This window comes from Dendropsophus ebraccatus, chromosome 5, assembly GCF_027789765.1.
Source record: "Dendropsophus ebraccatus isolate aDenEbr1 chromosome 5, aDenEbr1.pat, whole genome shotgun sequence".
Lineage (NCBI taxonomy): Eukaryota > Metazoa > Chordata > Amphibia > Anura > Hylidae > Dendropsophus > Dendropsophus ebraccatus.
Genome location: NC_091458.1, coordinates 140,014,790 through 140,039,455, shown reverse-complemented (window position 1 = coordinate 140,039,455; position 24,666 = coordinate 140,014,790). Strand labels below are relative to the sequence as shown.

The 24,666-nt window shown below is 40.9% G+C and overlaps 1 protein-coding gene across 1 annotated transcript in view; it reads right to left on the bottom strand.

Moving 5' to 3' along the window:
* Positions 1–24,666, bottom strand: part of ACACA (acetyl-CoA carboxylase alpha) — a 220,232-nt gene that overhangs the window by 139,165 nt on the left and 56,401 nt on the right. Inside the window, exons 25-28 of the mRNA XM_069971462.1 lie at positions 21,646–21,759; positions 21,450–21,563; positions 20,406–20,495; positions 14,662–14,780 (exon numbers count right to left, since the gene is read on the bottom strand). Of these exons, the coding sequence (XP_069827563.1) occupies positions 14,662–14,780; positions 20,406–20,495; positions 21,450–21,563; positions 21,646–21,759 (437 nt within the window). The remainder of the gene's footprint in view (positions 1–14,661; positions 14,781–20,405; positions 20,496–21,449; positions 21,564–21,645; positions 21,760–24,666) is intronic.

Genomic DNA, 24,666 nt, shown 5'->3' with positions numbered 1-24,666 from the left:
ACATAGACTATATGAAGTCACATAAAGGCTATGTATATCATATAGAGGCACAGAGAGGGCCTATTATATGGGCACAGAGTGGGCACTATTACTGTGTGGAGCAATACACAGGGACTTTGTATATAGGCGAGGTTGGTGCTGAAGCCAGGAGCCTAAAATCTTTGTCTGGCAGATTCTGTGGGGACCAGTTGTGGCCAGGAGAAGTCTTCATGATGGCTGGGCCAGATGGGGAAGGAAAGAAAAGTGACCGACTGATCAGAGAAGACGTCACATGTGAGTCCCTGGATGTAACTGCAGTGTAATCACTTATATGGGAGAGTAGAGTGGGGGGACAATTAGGTTATGTGGATTCCATTTAATCAGGGGTCTGCAGAATTGTTTGTGCAGCCCTTGCTGTGATCAGTCGGGATCAGCAGCCGATGATTTTCATGTTTAAGGACAGCGTTGAGCAGATGAGCTCCTCCTCCTCGGCTGATCGCTGTCTCTGTTACATGGGGAGATATCTGCTTGATTTGGCTGATAATCTCTCCATGTAATAAGACTCTATCTCCCAGTGATCAGTGTATTCCTAGATTTCCAGGAGGGATAAAAGGGGAACAGCACAATGACACAAGAGATGACAGATCTGTCTTCTACCTGTGACTGTGTCTGACCCCTGTTGTATTCTCTTCTATAGTCTGCAGAGTGTAATACTCTGCAGCATCTGTGTACACCTGGTATCTGATATCACTGCTGTATTCTCTTCTATAGTCTGCAGGGTGTAATACCCTGCAGAATCTGTGTACACCTGGTATCTGGTGGCTATATGGTCAATGTATAGCAATGTATGGCGGTATTATTGAGTATATTGGTAGTGCACACTTAGTTTTCTCTGTGATAATTTGGGGCTTTACATGTGTAAGAAAATGTTGACATAGTAGAGCTAAAAATTCTGCTTCACGCAGTTAATGCAATTGGTGGTGGTGGGAGGGATATATGTGGGCTGGTGGGGTTTGTGTGCCAGGGCTGCTTTTCAGCCTGCATGGGGACATACCTGTCTGCAAGAGGCATATTTAGCTGCAGGGGGCTACCTGGCTAAGGGCACATCCTGTTACAGAGGGGCAAACCTGACTAATAGAATATCCATCTGCAGGGGCCATACCTAGCTAGGGACATATCCGCCTCATGGGACATATCTGGCTGCAGTCGGCACACTTGATTGTATGTGTCATACCTGGTTGAAGGGGACATAGCTGGCTACAAGAGCCATACCTAGCTACTGTGGGCATGCTTGGCTACAGGCCTTTCTTTCTAAAGGGGCATACCTGGCTACAGGAAGCATTGCATCTAGCTACAGGGTGGGCATTATTACTGGCCACAGGGGTTGTTTTTATTGGGAAGGGGGCATTAATACTATGGATGGAGGACTTATTATTGGGGAAGGGACTTTATTACTGACTACTGGGGGCAATATTAGACATTACTGGTGCTCAAGACGTTATACATAGCCTATAGCTGCAGCATGATCTTGGCCTTAAGGCAACGTTTCTAATCGATCGCATCCTTGGGGGTACTCGGCTAGATCATCTCATCAAATGGGGGTACTTGGCTTGAAAAGGTTGAGAAACACTGATCTAGCACATCAACTTCAAGACTTGGTCACTTGGTAAATCTATTCGTATCCCATTGTAATAAGACAATGGCCTGATTTATCAACGATTTATCAATTGGTCTTGTATATATATATATATATATATATATATATATATATAAACACACACAAATGTATATTTGTATGTTGCTTTACAGCTCCATATAATAGACCTCTTACCTTAAACACCATTATAAATTCACAGCAGGGATCAGGGGGCTTCTTATCATATACCGTTACATACTATGGTTTCCATCAAGTTCAACAAGGGGGAAGAAAGCTCATTGGAGGGAATAAAAATTGGAGGGAATACAGGGTTGTAGAGAGCAATTGGCCCAGAAAAGGGTAAAAATCCTTGACAGCAATCAGTAACTTTACTCAATATTTAATAGATTGTTACGATGATCATTTACTCCATCTGATCTCAGCAAATGAGGGAACAATGTGGAATTACACTGAACGATTAGTGAACAATTGTTGAATTACAGTGAAGGATTAAAGATGACTTTGTGTCAGCACCAAACAATGAACAATTTCTCGTTGGTCATTTGATCACTGCCCGCATTAAACACAAAACGATCATTTCCATTTAAAAGATATAACGATAATTCGCACGATAATTGTTCTTAAACTCTAATTATTGATTTAATAACGGCCAATGTTATTGCCATCCACAAGAAAGGTAGTAGAGAAGAGCCCAGTAACTACAGGCCAGTTAGCTTAACATCTGTAGTAATAAAAATAATGGAAACACTTAAAATAAAATTTTATTATAAAATAATAAAAAATAATTGAGAATGGATTGATTAAAAAAAAAAAATCAACAATTTGGTGCATTCAAACCAGCATGTCTTTACTGCAGGCCGATCATGTCTGACTTATCTCATGGATTTCTGCGATTATGTCACAAAAAGTGCTGGATGAAGGTGGGGGCCAAGGACATTGCCTATCTGGACTGCAGCAAAGCCTTTGATACAGTTTCTCATAAGGAGCTGTTAGAGGAATTACTGAGGATTAATCTCTGAATAGTGCTGTTTTGTACTGTACAGTATATAGTGCTGTTCTGTACTGTAATGTATATAGTGCTGCTCTGTAATGTCCTGTACAGTATATAGTGCTGCTCTGTAATGTACTGTATAGTGCTGCTCTGTAATGTCCTGTACAGTATATAGTGCTGGTCTGTAATGTGCTGTACAGTATATAGTGCTGCTCTGTAATATCCTGTACAGTATATAGTGCTGCTCTGTAATGTCCTGTACAGTATATAGTGCTGCTCTGTAATGTACTGTATAGTGCTGCTCTGTAATGTCCTGTACAGTATATAGTCTTGCTCTGTAATGTACTGTACAGTATATAGTGCTGCTCTGTAATGTCCTGTACAGTATATAGTGCTGTTCTGTAATGTACAGTATAGGGCTGTTCTGTTCAGTACTGTAGAGATTAAACTAGGCACTTTTTTAATGTAATATATGGGTACTGTGGGTAAATTTTTGGTGGGTGCTGCAACCAATAAAAACAAATTTTCATTATTTTCTATGGAACTTATTAAGTTCGAGAACCGAGGTAGCATTGTGTGCGTTATAAAATCAGTAGCGTAATTTGGTGGGGGCAGAGGGGGCGGACGCTCCCGGAAACCACACAGACAGGGGGCCCACTGAAGATTTGGCAAGTTAATGCTGTCCGCAAAAGCTATTACTTTTGCAGACAGACTTAACAAATGTCTATTGGCTGTAGGTGGCCCCTGGCCGGCAACCACTGCTTCTGGGGGGCCCACACGGCTACCGAATGTTGTGTCTGACCATTTAGCTGTACAGTATGCGAGGAGAACATACAGTGAAATTGCAGCACGGTGATTGACAAGGCGAGGAGAGCTTTGGCTCTACACCCTGCCAATCACTGTTGTGGCCACAAAAGACCATTTCCTCCCTTAGAGCTGTGGAACATGAGTAATTTCACTCGTGCACCCACAGAGCAGGGAGAGAGTTAACATGAGAAGACTACACTACTGCAACCGCACAGCAGGTAAGTATACTACCTTTTTTTTTGGGGGGGGGGGGGGGGGGGGGTGTTGCTTGCACAGAGAGGTCTAAATACTAGATTTATACTAGATTCTATATGAGGGAACAGAGGGCCCTAACTACTACTACATGGAAACAGAGGGAACTGATTACTGTATTGGGCCACAGAAGGCCAAACTACTATATGGATGCACAGAGAATCTGAATTTCAACATAAAGGTACAGAGGGGCCTGACTACTATATTGGGGTGCTCAGGGAGGGTCTATCTTCCATATGGAGGAACAAGGGGAGATAATCTACTATGTTAGGGTACAGATTGCGGCCTTTTTACTATATGAGAGCATAGAGGGACCCTGCAAACTTAATGAGGGTTAAAATTGGGTCTAAATACTACAAGGAGACATAAATCGGCTGCTCTTATATACCCTGTACACCATGATTATCAAGGCTGATTTCTCCTACATTTTTAATGTATTGTCATTAATTGTTTCTATGGATTAATAAAGTAATTATTCCATTTAGTTATGTTGCAGTAGTCTGGCTTTTTTGTATATAGGTTATTTAGTATAGTTGCCTTTAACTGCATGGGACTATTTATTTTTACTATCCAGTATTTGTACTATACATTTACTCTTTTGGTAGTGCAGGTATCCCCTTCAGGTGTTGCCGCTGAATAACCCCTTTAATTTTTACATGGGTATATATGTGAAATGTGGAAAGTTTTTTCCACTGTTCTCAGTCCCTGATCACTATGAATAATGTAGTAGAAAATACCCTTTATTATTCGGAAAGCATTTCCCTATGGGTAACATAATCGGTTGGGGGCCCACTGAGACTCCCTCACGACCCTGCATATAATGTATGCTGGGCTGTATACATATATGCTGGGCTCTCTCTCTCTCTCTATATATATATATTATATATATATACAGTAGGAAGAGGAGATTGTGATCCCGCTGTATAGAGCTCTAGTTACATCACATCTGGAACATTACAAAAAAATATATAAAGAAAAAAAAAAACACTGAACACAAGAACACATGGAAAGGTTAGTTAGGAGAAACATCAGAAGCAACATGAGAAAATATTACTTTACTGAAAAAGTAGTAGTTGCTTGGAACAAAGTTCCAGAAGATGTGGTTGGTAAATCTACAATAGCCGAATGGAAACCTGCCTGGTATATACATATATCTATGCTAGGATAATAAGAAAGAAAATAATATAAAGGCAGACTAGATGGACCAGGGGGCCGGGAGTGGGGAAACTGTTTAAAACTTTGTGCCACTGTAGGGAGGCGGCTGCTTCATTACCACAGAGATTCAAGCATTTTCCCAGCTCTTGCAGTACAGGACGTGGGAATAAGTCATAAGTGTGTTAGATATGGTGCAGACGTTACAGCCGCATTTCGGCTCATAGTAGTTGGAGTCCTGTTTTAGAGTTTGAATAGGGACCCAGGAACGTTAAGCACAGGATTCCTCCTTTTGGGCTAGCATTATGAAGAGGTGAACAGGTAAGGGTTGGCTAAGGGTCTGCTCAAAGGAATAGGCCAGGAATTTGTGCTTAATTTTACGTGTATTCAAAACGAAATTTTGCCCGGAAAATATGTACAGAGCAATGTCCCATTGCATTCAATGGGATTTACACTCTGTTGTTCATACGGCAAAATTTACATGCGGAGTGTTCCACCGCGGATCCGCTTTCCGCCCAAAGAATTGACATGTCAATTCTTTGGGCGGATTCTGCTAGAAAAATCCCATAGAAATTACTGAGGCTTTAAATTTACACTTTCTGCTCAATTTATGAGCCTATTCCGACAGAGCTAAAGAGGAAGTTTCAATTCCTCAGTGTGAACATATCCTAAGGAAATATTCCCAATATGGAGCATGTGCTGAAATGTAAAGAAGAGGCCGTGCGACGGACTCCGCTTGAAGTTCCGCCTGTTCCATCCTGTTCAATCCGCCATTCGGACAAAAAAAATTACATGTCATTGCTTGAAGTGTCAGGATACGTAAATTTTTTGTATGGCAGATTGAACAGGATGGAACAGGCGGGACTTCAAGCGTCGCACGGCCTCTGCTTTCAATTTCGGTGTGTTCCGTAGTGGGAACATTTCCCTAAGGGTCAGAATCCTGACCAGTTTTCATCTTCTTGATATTGATGTAAGAAATATACTCCTTACAGTTCTTAGTATTTTATTATTTGAATACCGGTTAGGGTTGAGGCAGAACAAAAAAAAAAAAAAAAAAAACACACAAAAAAAAACAACTTATATTATGCATACTCCTCTGTATGATATGCTGCCGGATACCTTGCCGTTCTCTACATTCCAACAAATATCCATTCGTTAAAAAGGTGGAAACCGAATTATTATTTATTGATTTCATTATCGTCCTCCAAATATCTCATTGAATTGATATGACTAGTCTGTCTGGGCTACAGCAACCTATGGAAAATTAATATGCCTTTTCTCGCAAAACACTGCCCTACGGAAAGAAAAAAGAAGAAGGAAAGAAGAAGAAGAAGGAAAAAAAAAATGCTGGGAAGAGAAAAAATAAAAAAAGTAGAAGATCATTATGAAGAAATTTCATTAAAATAGGATTGCATTATTTTAAAGTGTGCCGAGAGTAGAGAGAGCAGATGGACCCAGCTGTGTGTCCTATTCCGACTCTGATTACTTTCCTTGTGTCTGCAGCTCATTTATTCATCGCAGGCTTACCCCATCCTAAAAAACGCTGCACTAAAATTAATGGACTGCTGCTCAGCTAAGAAAACTCCGCTGGTAGAATAAGCCTGGCGACAAACACGTAAAGAGCGTTCTTAGGAAAGAGAACATTTCAGATGGGGGGGGGGGGGAACTGGAGAATTTTTTTTATTTTTTTTTATTGAAGATGAGAAAGATAATAAAGATCTGAAGAAAAAGTTCTTAGCATATAAAGAATAAATATAAGAAAAGTAATGCTTCCTATGACAATGATTAGTCATTAATATACAGAATATATAATAATAGACCATTTATACCATTACCCACAAAACCACATATTTATACTCTAGCTAATGTGTGTCAACTATTGTTCTTAAAAAAATGGGGGTGAACAATCCCTTTTTATTCTTTCAAATCAACTGGAACCAGAAAGTGTCAAGACATTTGTAAATTACTTCTATAAAAAAACACACAAACAAAAACAAAAAAAACCACCTGAATTCTTCCAGTACTTATCAGCTACTGTATGTCCTGCAGGGAGAGGTGTATTCTCTCCAGTCTGACACAGTACTCTTTGCTGCCACCTCTGTCCATGTCAGGAACTGTGCAGAGCAGCAGCAAATCCCCATAGGAAACTTCTTCTGCTCGCCATACTAGAAAAAAAAAAAACACCACTTCCTGCAGGACATACAGCAGCTGTAAAAGCTAAGCCAACATATAGAAGAATATAAAATGAAAACGGACATTGCAAAAAAAAAAAAAAACAACAAAAAAACATATTATCTATCTATCTATATATATATATATATATATATATATATATATATATATATATATATATATATATTACACAGAGAAAATGGGGACAGCGTCATTTATTTGGTGAACCTTTCCCACTGCCCCAGCAGCTTAAAGTGCACCACCGCTTCTTCTCAAAGAAAAATTATGTCTAAGGGGCGTAAAACACGGGAGGATTATTGTGCAAATTATCGTTATATCTGCACACTATTTGTTATACCCACTCCCCAGATGTCAATCAAATCAAAGTGATTTGCTTCCTTATAGTCTATGTTGTGCATCAGTCAGACCTTGTGGCCAACCAGTGAATGAAGAGCGTTGCTGCATGCTTCACCTGGCTGTATCTCAAGATTGCAGAGCTGTGGGATTTTTAAGGTCTGACATGTCCGATGACAAGTCTTTATTTATTCCATTCATTGTGACTTCATGCCTTGAGTTTTTCACCCTTTGAGGACCAGGCCCAAAATGACCCAGTAGACCGCGCCAATTTTCATTTTTGTGTTCTCGTTTTCCCTCCTCCCCTTCTAAGAGCTCTAGCACTTTCAGTTTTCTATCTACAGGGCCATGTAAGGGCTTATTTTTTACAGGAGTAGTTGTACTTTGTATTATTTATTAAAATATAAATTGGTGAAATTGAAAAAAAAAGAATGCAATATGGTAACTTTTGGGGGGTTCCTGTGTCTACGTAATGCACTATATGGTAAAAGCGACATAATACCATTATTCTATAGGTCAGTCCAAACACAACCATATGCAGGTTACACAGATTTCTATTTTTGAGGAAATTTGTTTTTTTGCAATTAATTATTAATAAAACTGCCCTATTGTGACTCTAATAATGGTTTTAGTTTTTTTTGCTCCATGTCCTCTAGGTTTTATTAATGCCATATTTGTGTAGATCGGACGTTTTGTTCACACAGTGGTACCTTGGTTTAGGAGTAACTTGGTTTAAGAGCGTTTTGGTTTAAGAGCTCACAGTTTTTCAAAATTGTGACTTGGTTTAAGAGCATTGCTTTGGTTTTAAGAGCTCCCTGCACTGGGTGGGAGCACGAGTGGAGGAGGGATATGGTCTGCATAGCGGGGTCTACAGCACTGTACTCTGACCCAGGAAGTCTCCCTCACCTTCCAAACCATAGCAGATCCACTTCAGGCTGGGGCTTACATCAGGGGACAGGACTGTGGGGGTAATCTTTCCATAGCTGTAACCCCTCTCTCCCCGGACAGAGAGTGCTGCATGTATGTACCCACATATGTCCTGCTCATTCCTTCATGCACCCTGCAGTCTCTGTCAGTCCTTGTGTTTCCCATCCTCTCCATTACTGTACAGTAACTTATAATATCACATATTCTGCTGTTTCTGAATGTTTGTTTCATTAGTTTTACATGTTGTTCAGAATATAAAATCATTATTTTTGGGATGGGGAACCAATTGTCTGTATTTCTATGATTTCTTATGGGAAAATTTGCTTTGGTTTAAGAGTGGATTTGGATTACAAGCACGGTCCCGTAACAAATTATGCTCGTAATCCAAGGCACCTTTGTATATATAAAATGTAACAAAAAAAAAATCTGTAATCCTGGCGCTTTTTCCACCGTTTCACCGCTTTACACCGTTCACCGTACAGGATGACGATTGTTATATTTTAATAGATCGGACAATTACGCATGCTATTATTTATATATTTGATTCTTTTGATATGTTTTATTTATATTATGGGATAGGGGGATGATTTTAACTTTTATTGGGGGAGGGGCTTTGGGGTATTGTAAAAAAAGAAAACACTTTTTTTATTTTCTTTACACACTTTAAGTCCCCTGGGGGGGGACAGGCAATGATTAGATTGCATTCACTGATTACTGCTATGCCATTGGCATAATATTCATCAGTGTAATAGGCGCTCTGCTGATTAAGCCTGCCTGTGGCAGACTCAATGAGCAGATCGCCAGTTGGACCGCACAGAGGAAGGTAAGAGACCTCCAGCCGTCCGACACAGCGATTGGGCCCCCAACAGTCACACTGCGGGGGTCCAGATCGGTAAGTGACAGAAGCCAGATCGCTGCAGCCTGCCATTAACGGTGAGGGCCTAGCTACTGATTGCAGCCGGCCCCCACCTGCTATGAAGCGCATACCTGTACGCCCAGGGTCATCTGGGGACAGGCTTCCAAAGGTCCTAGGTCATCTAGGGGTTAAAAAAATAAAAAATAAAAAATAAAAAATAAAAATTATATGAAGAGATTTTATAAAAACACCCTATGGCTATATGGGGCACTGCCAGGGATGGCATCATATTCCCAGCTTAGATCATAGGTAAGGAACCTTGGCTCTCCAGCTGTTGCAAAAACACATCTCCCATCATGCCTGGACAGCCAAATCTAAAGCTGATGGACGTTGTAGTATTGCAACAGCTAGAGAGCCAAGGTTCCTTACCACTGGCTTAGACTTCTCTATCATATTATTACTTTGCCATATAGCATGCGGACGTCATTAGTTTGTTAGATTCACATACGAATCAAATCTGAACAAAGGTGGAATATACATATCTATGATACTGTATACTCCTACAAAACCACACGCCTGCCCAGGCTACTACTAGATATCCCACCAAAACAGAGGGCTATAACACTCATATAATTCAAAAATCCAATGTTTTATTAAATAATCCAACAATATATAGCAATTAAAATTATGCACAGAACAAAGTAAAAAATTCTTCACTTAGGATATCACAGCCACATGATGTGTTTACAGGAAGGTATATATTAATCAGGCAGGCATGAAAACCCCAGTGGGTATAACCTATAAAAGACCATGGTATCTATTGCACTGCCCCTGGTTTAAAATAACAACACTTCCTCCTCTATATCCTACAATCCAAAGTACAAGTGTCAAAAATAGAAAAACATAAGCAAGGATTGCAGAGTAATGGCTGGCGGTATTACCTGTGACACTATGTGTAGAAATCACCTCCAACGCACGTTTCGCGTCCTGGCTTGATCACGGAGGCCATCAAAACTGGGGTTTTCATGCCTGCCTGATTAATATATACCTTCCTGTAAACACATCATGTGGCTGTGATATCCTAAGTGAAGAATTTTTTACTTTGTTCTGTGCATAATTTTAATTGCTATATATTGTTGGATTATTTAATAAAACATTGGATTTTTGAATTATATGAGTGTTATAGCCCTCTGTTTTGGTGGGATATCTATGATACTGGATCGTAGTAAAAAAAAAAAAAAAAAAAAAAAAAAACTAAAACACTTTGGCAATGGTGGAATATAGACATTTTGCCTCATCCTGTGGCTACTATAAACAAAGGATTAAAGGGGTTATCCAGCAAAAATGTTTCTCTTTCAAATCACCTGGTTCCAGAAAGTTATATAGATTTGTAATTTACTTCTATTTAAAACTCTCAAGTCTTCCCATACTTATCAGCTGCTGTATGCCCTGCAGAAAATGTTCTCTTTTCAGTCTGACACAGCGCTCTCTGCTGCCACCTCTGTCCATGTCAGGAACTGTCCAGAGCAGGAGGTTTTCTATGGGGATTTGATTCTGCTCAGGACAGTTCCTGACATGGACAGAGGTGGCAGCAGAGAGCGCTGTGTCAGACTGAAAAGAAAACACCACTTCCTGTAGGACACACAGCAGCTGATAAGTGCTGGAAGACTGGAGATTTTTAAATAGAAGTAAATTACAAATCTATATAACTTTCTGAAACCAGTTGATTTAAAATTATATATATTTAAATATATATATATATCCGTATATATATATTTTTTCCGTTGGATACACTTCTTAACCAGTCAGCAATGTAAACCATAAGAACCAACTGATGAACACATGGCATATCATTCCATTTCCCAATACAGATCACTAATCATTTCCTTCTTAACGTTTCTATTTTTAATGATAGACAGTTGATCTATCACCAAGCAAAAATAAAAAAAAATAAAAAAGCTTCAATGACCTCCAACTCCGCACCTTTCCTAACACCAAGACACCTTTAATACCTAAAATTTATGCATAGACTGCTTTTAAAGTCAGGATCTTGTATAAGCATTTTATGGCTGGTTGGGCGGCTAAATAGATGATACTGACCCAAATAATAAATTAGCACAGTTATGACAATGAAAAAAAGATAAAAAGGTTATCCTGATCAGCCAGAACTGTTCATATCCAATACTGCTCGGCCACAAGAAGTGCAGCCACCAATTTCTGAATGTAACCGATACACTCCTGACTTTCAGCATTTCTCGCAGCTAAACACTGCCATCTAGTGGCGTTCATTAAAAATGCAGGCTTGATGGATAAGAAATCAATTCACATCCACAGGGATTTTCTCCACTACAGACCATATTTATATGGGATTTAAGCATATTAGCCAATAGAATATTTTTTTTAGTTATCATTAGTCGTTCCTCTTTTAATGGGATGACTGGCCATATATCTCTAGATGCCACCTGTGCTGCAGTTCCCTGTCCAAGTGTCAGTATGCAGTCATATAGAAGATTGCTCCTGTGTGTATATTAGTTAGCAGAGATCATACTGTGCAATCAGAAACCCAATACACTCTTAGCATCTATAGGCAGGAGGGCTCCTGAGACCATATTCTCTGCAGCAGGTTATAGTAGCAGCAAAGCAGATGTGATATGTATGATCCCAATTACATACAGCAGAAATTTTCTTCACTGAAATGGTAAAAATCTGCACCTGGTCAATTTCAGTTGTGTCTTTTCCCACTTTAAATCAATGTAGGGGGGTTGGGGTTTAAAACCACAACAATCCACATCCACATACAGGTTTTTGTAATCCTGTCTGGTGTGTATTTACCCAAGTAAGTATCATAATCCAGAGCTGCATTTAAAATTCTGCAGACTTCAGGGGTAAAATTTACCAGCCGTCAATGCTGGCTATGAAATGATTGGAGAATGGCGTTATACCTATCTACAAGAAGGGGAGTAGAGAAGAGCCTAGTAACTACAGGCCAGTTAGCTTAACATCTGTAGTGGTAAACATGATGGAAACACTTCTTTAAGAAAAGAAAATTGATGGATCCAAACCAGCATGGCTTTACTAAGGGCAGATCATGTCACACTAATCTCATTGATTTCTAACTATGTCACAAAAGTGCTAGATGAAGGTGCCGGGGATATCGCCTATCTGGACTTCACCAAACCCTTTAATACAGTTACACATAAAGAGCTGATAAAGAAATTGCGATTGGGATAGTTGCAATAATTGGGATAGTTCTGTGGATTTGTGATTGGTGAAGGATAGATATCAGAGGGTTGTTGTTAATGGTGCATATTCCATGCAGAGACTGGTTACATGTGGTAGCCACAAGGGTCTGGGTCCTTTTCTTTTTAATATGACATATTAAGTGACATAGGAGAAGGTTTGTCAGGTAGGGATAGTGACAAAGGAGAAGGTTTGGCTGGTAAGGACAGTTATATAGGAGAAGGTTTGGCAGGTAAGGTTTGTCTGTTGTTGATGACACAATAGGCAATAGAGTTGATTTTCCTGGAGGTGTCAGGCTAGGTTCACATACACGCTGTTGTATGCCATACATTTTTATTCGGTTTCCATTGACTTACATCATTAAAAAAACGGATGTTATTTTTTTGTTTAGATTCTGTAACGTACACAAAAACGTGGCTGACCTTGTTTTTCAGTGTACATTTTCCAAAAAGGATATAACGGTTACAGATTGCAAAACCATGATGTGAACTTAGCCTAATATGGAAAATGATTTTGCTTCACTAGATATGTGCTACAAACAATGGAAACTGCAATATACCGTATTTTCCGGCGTATAAGACTACTTTTTAACACCGAAAATTCTTGTCAGAATTTGGGGGTCGTCTTATACGCCAGGTTTGGTTGCCCCATAGGTGGGGGGGGCTCAAAAATGGCCGCATCCCCACTGTATGAGGAGACTATTTAAAAAAAAAAAAAACAGTTCACTCACCTGGGCCCATTCCCGGCCTCCTCGCGTATTCTTCGCCGCTCCCGTTCCTCGGCGCAGGCAGTGTGACGTACACTGACTGCTCCGGGGATGCCTGAAGCTTCGGGGGTGACAGAGGCTTCGGAAGGCTCCAGAAGTACCCGAAGCCTCTGTCATTCTTCTGAAGCTCTCCCGAGCAGCCGAGCGTCTCCAATTAGACGCTCGGCTCCTCGTGAGGGCTTCGGGCATCCCCGGCGCAGTCAGTGTACGTCACACTGCCTGCTCCGGGGAACGGGAGCTGAGAAGAAGACGCGCGGAGGTCGGGAACGGGCCCGGGTGAGTAAACTGTTTGTTATTTTATTCATTTAGCTGCAGTTAACCCTTGCCTGACTGTAGCAGCGCTGCGGTCAGGCAGAGGTTAACATTTTCCGGGGTATAAGGCAAATCCCTGACAATCTGATTGAAAGGACTTATACGCCGGAAAATACGGTATATATATATATATATATATATATATATATATATATATATATATAAATAATGGTATGCTGGGAGATGCTGGGCTGTACATATAATGGTATGCGGGGCGGTACAGTTCCATTTTATCAGTATCTTTCTGTAGATGAGTATACCATTAAATAGAACGGGTCCAAAGACGGTTACAAACATGGTGGAGGGTGTGAGGCATAAACGATATCAGGAAGAGCAGATGTGGTTGGTAAATCTACAATAAGTGAATGTAAACCTGCCTCGTATATACATATCTCTATCCTAAGATAATAAGAAAGGAAATACTAATAGGGCGGACTAGATGGAGCAGGGACGGCTGTTTCTCAACATAAATTCAACACAATTCTTTTTATGTGAAAAAGAGCTAAAGTCTTTATACGTGCCCGATGCATGGATGATTGTCAGCAGCAACAGCAGCGTCCTGGAACTGAGTCTGTGCTCCCATGTACACTAATATTACCCACACTGGGTTGTCATAGAGACAGACAGAGTGCTGCTTTAGCTAATGCAGAAGCTGGACGAGCTGGAATTATAATTATACGGATCTGAACCTTTCCTGGATGGGGGTAGATAGAGATTATATTATTTATTTTTAGTTATTTGTAGATATTTTTTTATAAAATAAAAGCAAACATTTTTTCAATCCATCCCCACCACAAACTATGGGAGTCGATGTCATTACAGCTGGAAACCACATTGCATGTTTTACTGCAGATTTACCACTTTTTTGCAGTTTTGCTAAGCAGCCAAGGACTGTGCCATTCGCCATGTGTGACGGCACTCTGAAAAGAGGCGCCAGTTTTAGCAAGTGACGTCTGAAATCCATATTGATACTTTAGAGACAATAAACACCTGCTGCCCATGACCACTCATGTTCAGCTTTCCCCTATTTCCACAGAAGGTAACCCTTTAATGTCCTGCTGCCTTCAGCTGCTGAAATCTCCGGCAGTAAAGAGACCGTTTGCATACAAAAGTGGACAATAAAGTAAGATCAGACCAGGTATAAATGACACATAATGCACAGATTTTCAGAGTTCTGGAGAAGGTAAAGCACTGACCTGTTTGGATGAGATGTTGGTAACATAAACTGAAACTCAACGACACAAGTGTTGTCCTTCAGCTGCCGATGCTGCACGCTATTCAGTTCATAGGCGATGTATGCCCGCCGCACGTACACCTGAACAAACGAGAAAAGAGTGTGTACGATGCACAGGTAACATAGGTTTCAACAATCTATAACCCTTACCATATTGATCCAGAGTAAGGGTAGGTTCACACTACGGAACCCGAGCTGAGAATTTCCGATGGATTCCGTAGCTTGTACCCGTTTACAGAGGCGCGCCTTTTTGCTGGCTCCATAGACACCATTCTATGGGCGGCCCGAGTCCGCTATCCGCCAAAAGAATTGACATGTCAATTCTTTTGGCGGAATGCAGAATCCGCCCGTGCATATAATGGTGTCTATGGCATAGGCGGAGAGGCACGCGGCCGTGAACAAGTACAAGCTACGGAATCCATCGGAAATTCTCCACTCGGGTTCTGTAGTGTGAACCTACCCTTAGGCAAAAAACACCCTTATGGGGCAGCCTCCTCACCTCCCTCCCAATTTTTTATTTTTTTTATTTTAAAGTGACACCCTTTTTTTCTGCTTTCTGACTTCTCTACACAGGTGTAAAAAGGTAAATTTTGCAGTTTTCATACCTTATTTTATATCATATGTCAGGAGGAGCAGAAAGCTGAGAACAAAGGGATTACAGGCACAGAGATGGGTGAACTCTGTATTCAGAGGTCAGAGAGGTCAGTGTTGACTGTCAGAGGAGATAGAGGGTGATGTATTTGTAGATTAACTCTTTGTTGTCCTGTTTTGGTGTTTTATTTAGCTCTCTCCATAGGAGAACAATGAAGACAGGGGGGAGAGCTTCAAACTGCTTTTCCATGATAAAAATTCATTTTTCGGCTAATAAACCCAATTACAAAGTTTCTTAAAATTGCCTAGACTATTGATTTCTCGAAACAAAAATTTCACGTCACTTTAATTTACTCTAGTTTGGCTGGGTGTTAAGCTCACTCCCAATATCTTCTCTCTATACAAACCAAACTACCCACTGCTGTCTAAAGGAGGGGGGGGGGGGGGTATTCCTAACCTCACTTTGGCCCCTGGGCTCCATAATGGAGGCACCAAGGGGGTACAGAAAACCTCCAGTCTCCAAATGGAATTAGTCCTAAAGGACTTTCTGAGCTAATTTTATACCACCTAGCTGCCTTGGCTGCAATACTCCAAGACTTTCCAATCAATAGATGTGTCCCCTGCAGGGTAACCTTTTACCAGCAGCTGCCTCCCTTGACTGGGCTGCACAATACACAGAGAAATCTTTTTCCATAGAGGGGGATAATAATCCGTATGAAGTTCAGGCTCATGTCGGATAAGGGGAAGATGGGGGAAACTTTGGCTTCAATTAGTGAATTAAAGGAGTTGGCCACTCTCAACATGCAGAGGATTAAACAGGGCAACATACTGCCATACCATTATGATTATGTTTGCACCTCGATATAACGTCATAGATGGGATGGCATCAGGATGAAGGGGGTGGATCGTGATGAAGAAGGCAGATTGTCGGTAATGTACTCCTCAGGGTACACCTGAATCATAACGGTACGGTAATACATTGCCCTGAATAATCATTATTTCTTCAATTTTGGCAAATTTATGAGAAAAGATTAATTAGATGTATTCTATAGACTGGCAACTCCATAAAAAGCAAAACAGGCCATATTATTATCTCTATGCTTGCCTTACTCCCCTGCTTACAAGGTTCCTTCTTTAACCCTTTTACATCAACCACATGGCTATATATAGAGATGAGCGAACCTTGAGAATGCCCGAGCGTTCGGCATTTGATTAGCTGGGGCTGCTGAACTTGGATAAAGCTCTAAGGTTGTCTTGAAAACATGGATACAGCCAATGACTATATCCTTGTTTTCCACATAGCCTTAGGGCTTTATCCAACTTCAGCAGCCACCGCAAATCAAATGCTGAACGCTCAGGTTTGGATGAACTCGAGCATGCTCGAGGTTCGCTCAGCTCTAGCTATATACTATAGCTAACATGAAGGGCAGGGGCGTAGCTAATGTCTCTTGGGCCCTGGTGCAAGAGGTCAACTTGGGCCCCCCCTTTCTCGATGCTATTGGTATATATATATATATCTCTCAAGACTGATATTACCAATAATACCAGTATACAGGAAATATTATCACCATACATATTACCGCCATACTGTTACTAAACAAATCCTGTTTACTGAGACCAATATTGCCAATATTACCAGTACACAAGGGGAAATATTACCGCCACACCACAACCATCACCACCATATTGTTACCGACCAAATCCAGTATACTAAATCCAACAAAACACAGTACCAGATAACAAGTAACAAATAATACCACCTCATAGTGACTAACACCACCGCTGCTACTTAATATAATCTTCTGTACATAGACCAATATCACTTCATACACTCATATAGAGGTGGACGCACTGTACACAGGCTCTATACACCATATATATTACAGTGCAGTTATATCAGGTGACTCACAGGGGACGTCTTCTCTGATCTGAGTTCTTCCCTTTTCATCTTCTCCATCTGTCCTGGGCCATTATGAGAACTTCTCCGAGCCACGAATCCACAGAATCTGCCAGACAGACATATTAGGCTCCTCACACTGACACCATCCTCATCTCTATACACACTGCACATCTGTATTGGCCCCTTTACATCCTCATTTAGTAGGTAGCCCTGACACTATGTGACCCCCTTTACAGTACATGCCCCTCTCTGTGCATGCCCTATTGTATACACCCCCCCATGTAGTCCCACCTTATAGATGGCCCCCCCTGTGTTGTCCCTCTTATAGATGCCCCCATGTTATCCCCCATATAGATGGCCCCCCCATTTTATCCCCCTTACAGATGCCCCCCATGTTGTCCCCTCCTCCTGCCCCTTCATCACCATACTACTACCCCTTTCATCCTCCTGCCCTCCATCATACTACTACCCCTTCATCCTCCTGCCCTTTCATAATCATACTACAAACACCTCCATCATAATACTACCACCCCCTTCATCCTCCTGCCCTTTTATCATCATACCACTACACCCTTCATCGTCCTCTTGTTTCTTCATCATCATACCACTACACCCCCCATCCTCTTGTTCCATCATCATACCCCTACACCCCTATCCTCTTGTTCCATCATCATACCACTACACCCCTCACCATCCTCTTGTTCCATCATCATCATACCACTACACCCCCCATCCTCTTGTTCCATCATCATACCACTACACCCCCATCATCCTCTTGTTCCATCATCATACCACTACACCCCCCATCATCCTCTTGTTCCATCATCATACCACTACATCCCCATCATCCTCTTGTTCCATCATCATACCACTACACCCCTCACCATCCTCTTGTTCCATCATCATCATACCACTACACCCCCCATCCTCTTGTTCCATCATCATCATACCACTACACCCCTCATCATCCCCTTGTTCCTTCATCATACCACTACACCCCCATCATCCTATTGTTCCATCATCATACCACTACACCCCTCATCATCCTCTTGTTCCATCATCATACCACTACATCCCCATCATCCTCTTGTTCCTTCATCATACCACTACACCCCTCATCATCCTCTTGTTCCATCATCATACCACTACACCCTTCATAATCCTCTTGTTCCATCATTATACCACTACACCCCCCATCATCCTCTTGTTCCATCATACCACTACACCCCCATCATCCTCTTCTTCAATCATCATACCACTACACCCCCATTATCCTCTTGTTCCATCATCATACCACTACATCCCCATCATCCTCTTCCATCATCATCATACCACTACACCCCTCATCATCCTCTTGTTCCATCATCATACCACTACATCCCCATCATCCTCTTCCATCATCATACCACTACATCCCCATCATCCTCTTGTTCCATCATCATCATACCACTACACCCCCCATCATCCTCTTGTTCCATCATCATCATACCACTACACCCCCCATCATGCCCTTCACAACAAAAACATCTATACTTACCTGAATGATTTCTCTAGTCTTCTAGCCACGCGCTGGCAGGCTTCTCGCGTCGGGGGGCGAGGCTCCGCGCAGAGAGGCGGAGCTTCGCGGGCCTGTTTTTTCCCTAGGTGATGCCCCCAGCCCCGCAAGTCAGCCGGTGCCGTCCTAGCCTGCCTCTTGTGATCGCAGGCAAAACATTGCTTGCGGTCACAAGAGGGAGTGGGAGGCGGACAGTGCAGTGGCAAGGGGGGGGCCTCGCGGGCCCCCCCCTTGGTAGTGGCCCGGTCGCGGCGGCGACCGCTGCGACTGTGGTAGCTATGCCACTGGTGAAGAGGTAAGTGGAGCGGGCTCAGGAGCTCCACAGCCAGTGGGGGTGTAACATGATTGCTGCATTGAATGGGCTGAAAAACAGGTGCCACACCTATCAGGTTCCCCATCACTCCCTGCGGGGTGCAGACATGTCACTTAGCGAGCTGAAGGGCTGTACAGTGGTGCCTTGGTTTATGAGCATAATTCGTTCCGGGACCGTGCTTGTAATCCAAATCCACTCTTAAACGAAAGCAAATTTTCCCATAAGGAATACGTGAAATGCAGACAATTGGTTCCACACCCCAAAAATAATGATTTTTTTATTCTGAATAACATGTAAAAGAAAGGAAACAAACATTCAGAAACAGCTGACTGTGCCCCTCCCCACTCGGGCTCCCACCCAGTCCAGGGAGCTCTTAAACCAAAGCAATGCTCTTATACCAAGTAACAATTTAAAAAAAACTGGGAGTTCTTCTTGCAAAATGCTCTCAATCCAAGTTACTCTTAAACCAAGGTGCCACAGTATTTATCTTCAAACGATGCCAATGGGTCTCCGCTAATAAGAGTCAGACCCAGCCGGACTCTAAGGAGAGCACCGACTTCACTGATCTATGCAATGTTTAAATAAATATAAAATTAAAATAAACCAAACTAAAAAAATAAACATATTTGGTAATTGTCCGAATAAAATTTAACATTATTAATCACTGTGTAAACGGGGAGGGAAAAAAATGCCAAAATTCCGGATTTTTGGTCACATTATAAATTAGAAAACAAGAGAGATTAAAAAGTCTCATAGAAACCAAAATGGTACTGTTAAAAGCTATGGATCATGGCGCAAAAAAAAAAGCCCAATACAGCCCTATAGACCCGGGGGAGGGGGATTATAGGGGTAGAATAGAGGAATTGTAGGCATATTAAAAATTAAAAAAAAAATTAAAAGTACTGAAATAAAATGAAAGCTATATAAATGGCTATATTAACGCTGTAATTTCACTGACCCACAGAATACAAAAAAATGGTACTTTAAGTGGCATAATGTACATACAAAGTCCCCCAGAGTCTACTATATTCCTTTTTTTTTTTTTTTTAATTATTATTTTACCCCACAATTTTTTTTATCAGTTTCGCTGAATATTTTATAGTAAAATTAAAGGAGTAATGAGAAAGTACAACTAGCACCGGCAAAAGACAATGCCTTATGCGGCTCAGTTTATACAAGAATCAAAGCGTTAAAAGGGCGATGAGGAACAAAATTAAAAATTAAAAATTGAAAATAAATCGGGACACAAAGAGGTTAAGATTGTGCCTGAAAACTTGTATGTTATAGGTTCATTGTACCTTAGCAGGAATCCTACGTAGGAGAGGATAGAAAACAACAACTAGTTACCTCTAAGGCAGCCATTCTCACCACCTGGTTGCTGTGGTAAAAGAAGTTTGGCAGGACATCAAAGATGGAGGTTTCTGACAGAATGAGTTTCTTAAAAAAATAAAATAAAAATGAAAAAAATAAACAAATAAACACACATTAGTGCTTCCATTCATACACAACAGTGAAAACATAACATGCAGATATATTATATATCTATCTAATTACAACACAAAATATAACACAAATTTTATATCATCCTGTGATTGTTATGTAGTGTAGGTATTTTAGAAAAGGACGCTCCATGCTATATAAACCTTTCCACTTCCTACATGCATATTAAAGGGGTACTCCGGGCAAGGGAATGGAATGGGTTGTTGTTTTGAAAAAATAAATCCCACTTGCCTCCCTGACTCCAGAGCTGACGCCACTATCCTGCCGCTCCGTGCAGCTGTTTGTCTACATTGCAGGTCTACTCAGCCAATCAGCATCAGAGGAGACCACTGCAGCCACCGATTGGCTGGGCAGGCCTGCAACATCACGGCCAAAGGTCCCAGAAGCGGCTCAATAGCGGGACAGACTGGCAGGATATTGGCAGCGGCCAATGTGCTTAATGTAAAAAAAAAAAGTCTCTTGCCTGGAGTACCCCTGTAATGTTCTCCTTAGAAAACAAGTATTGAAGGCATCAAAGTAACCCAACAAAAGATTTCTGAGCATTATGCAGTATTCAATTACAAGTGAAATAAAATGATACAGCCCCACCTTACTTTTACATATAAAACCTCACATCCTACATGTGGTCGCTCAATGGCAGAGATTTATCAATCTGCCAGATACCAAAACTGTTACAATATGAAGCAGAGCTTTGGTTTTAATTTCTATTATTGTCTCTTTATTTTAAAATTAAAAAAAATAATAATTTATCATAAAACCACCATATTCTAGGGTTCCCCTTTAAATATGTCTCTCCTACATTACAACTAACGATCATAGGCCAAGTATGGCCAATAATAGTTTCCTGTAATAGACCCCTAAGGCCTTGCACACCTTCCTGTCAGAATTTACCTGAAGATTTTCAATGCAGAACTGATGCCCATACATATCAATGGCGGACAAGAAAATGGATTCCACTTGGTTGTGACGAAGTTCATATGAAGGTAAATGGGAAGCAATAAGGACCTGTAAAGGAAGAAACATATTCAGTGATTAAAAAGTAGACCCTGCCCCCACAATTCTAGTCCGATCAGAATCCGATGCCTACCTGACGGGCCCGCAAGGCCACTTTAGCGTTAGTGGTTTTGCTCAGTTGGGTGAGTTCTGTCAAGATATTCAGCAACTCATCTGTTAGTGTGGGATCCCGGCCGCACAGCTGATCCTAAACACAAAGGGACATTAAAAAAAAAAAATTTTTTCTTCATTTGGGATGGAACTTCATAGCTATTTAATTCAGGTGGATTATATCAATGACTTAATAATAGGTGGATTGTAGACTGTGCACTACAAAGCAAATTAGTAACCAAGACAATGGGCGGAAAGGAGGAGGAGACAAGTTCGGTAATTGAATGTATTTGCAAAAATATTTAACTTGAGTCCTACAAGTCTAACTATATTAGCTGAGATAGGAATACCCCTTTGAAGGGAACCGATCATGTTGAACATGCTATCTGAGCTGCAGGGGGCAGGTTATATGGCATAAGTAGCTGAGTAGACATAAATTTGTGGGAAAAGACTCCATATAACTAGTAATTTATTGAAATCTCTGCCTTTTCTGGCTTAGGAGTCCAGTGGGTGGTCCTACAGTGTAGTCCCTCCCCCAGTGCACCAAAACGGTACATTAGCACAAGGATGAAACTGCTAATAGTACAAAAACATATTTGAAGGGGGGGCAGGAGGCTGTCTATACTTATACATGTATATACATAAATGCACGGGCACTGCAGTATTGTCATGTGTAAAACTAGTTGAAACTAGTCTGGTCATGGGGTGGAGAGGGGTAGTTCTGCCCCAGTCACTGATTGGCTGAGCAGGCAATCCATCAGCCGGGCTCTGGATCAGCAGCTGGAGGAGGCGAGTACATGACAAGACATCCAGCAACTGTCAGAGAGACTTGTGAACAGCAATAAGGGGGCACAGAGACAGGTAAGTATACTTTCTTTATTATGTCCCACACCCCACGGTCTGCCTGTGATTTGTTTTTGTTTCACAGGGCTTCTCCTCTAATGCACCCCATGTCCACTGTATGTTATTTCCTTTTCTTTTCTCTCTCATTAAGTTGTCCTAGGAAATCGCATCTACATCTGTATCAGTAAAGCTCCATTGAAGGCTTGAGGCTCCAAGTATCCCATGTGTGTCCAAGCGCGCTGTACAGGATGGTGCAAAAGGCTGGATGAAATGGAACGCCCCCCTTGGGGGTAATGTAGAAGGTTGACCGCAACCCCCACCCCCACTAACGTACCACTGAGGCTGGGTTTACACTGCATTTTTTTTCAAACCATTTTTTGATCAGTTTTATGCAAACAAGGGATGAAAAAACAGATGCATTTATGTGCATCCGTTTTTCAATTGACTTCCATTGTTACAAAAATGGCTCAAAATCTACCACGTTTTTGTGTACGTTAAAAAAAAAAAAAAAAGGATGCATTTTGATCCGTTTTTTAATGGAAGCCAATGGTCAAACGGATCAAAACAAATGGACAAAAATGCACCTGGTTGCAAAAACACAGCCTATCATTCATAAACTAAGCAACTGCAAAAAGAAAGCTTTACAAAATTCAGAGTCTAATTTCAAGCCGATACATCCGGAATAATACAATTTTCAGTTAGCACCAGAAGTGTACGGGACTGGAAAAGATTAAATTACAATACATGCTAGACCTTTCCATAGGAGTAAACAGCATACATTAAAAATTATAGACGACACACACAAAATACAGGCGCATTAATTGAATTTTTCTTGTCCTCACTCTCACAGTCTGCAGGCAGAAGCCTGCGAGCGGTTCCCTTACAAGGCCTGACGTTTCCCCGTCATCCCTGTGTAATTACACACTTGAATGGCTGGACACTGAAGAAAATTGAAGGCCTGAGCTAGGAACAGCTGCCATTTTCTCTCTCCATCACGCAGCTATGATTGCTTGAGAAATGAACAGGCCCGGCTCAAAGCTACTCCAGAATTCTCAGAGGAAATACGGTTCTGTGTTCCAATAATGAGATTCTTAAGGCAAGCGTTACTTAGAATCACACTAGCTAACAGCGCATACTCGCAAATTAAAACGTACGAGATCCAAGGTTCAGATCATAGCCCTTATCATAAGAGCGTTACTATTATTATTATAGTCTCAGACATTGGATATGAATACGTGTAAAATTTAAAATTTTTCATAAATTTTTTTTTTTTCAAAAATGTCAAAAATTCTGTTTTCAAAGTTTACACAAATATATATACTGTATAAAGGGAATGTATCAATTTCTTTGTGTAAAATTGTTGCAAATATTTGAGCACCTGTTTATCTACTCAAGAATTTGAGACTTCCTTTAATTTGTACAAAATTTTAGCGCAATTTGCAAAAAAATTGACAGTACGGCGCAAAAATGCTGAAAAGCATTAATAAATTCCCCCTACTATATATTTATGTAAACTGTAAACTAAAAAATTCTAAATCAAAAAATTTCAAAAATTCTAAAATTTAAATTTTACACGGACACAAGTATTTAGATCCTGCATTTCCACATATGCGATCAGAACGCAGCACTACTGCAATGAAACTGCAACGTGTGTAAACACGGCCTAACAAAGGAGGGATTGCAGCTAATTATAAAATAGTTATTATGCCTTTCCTCCCTAGCTATGATTTCTGACAGATGTTGGGAGAGCGGCAGGGCTGGAACACAAGTTTTTTGGCTGTTTTATCAATTACAAATCAAATAATTAATCGATTTCTCTTTGGGCATGTAAAAGAATAAAATGCCCCAAAGAGGTGAGATTTATACATATATTTTTCTACTAATTTAACTAGACTATTAATGTTATTAATGTTTTTATTCTCTGATAGAATTTTTTTTTTGCTTCTTGTTTTGTCCTTGGTTAAAAGGGGAACTCCAGCAATCCCATGAAAAAAAGAAAAAAAAAAGCATACAGGTGCACTCATTGATCCCTCGCCAATTGTTTGTAAAAGATTGAATCTGGGGCTTCAAGCAGGGTGGAGAAACTTGAAGAGTTTCAAAGGATAAGTTTTACGTCATAGCACCTGGCCAGGAAGCTACATCTCCCAGCATGCATTGTACT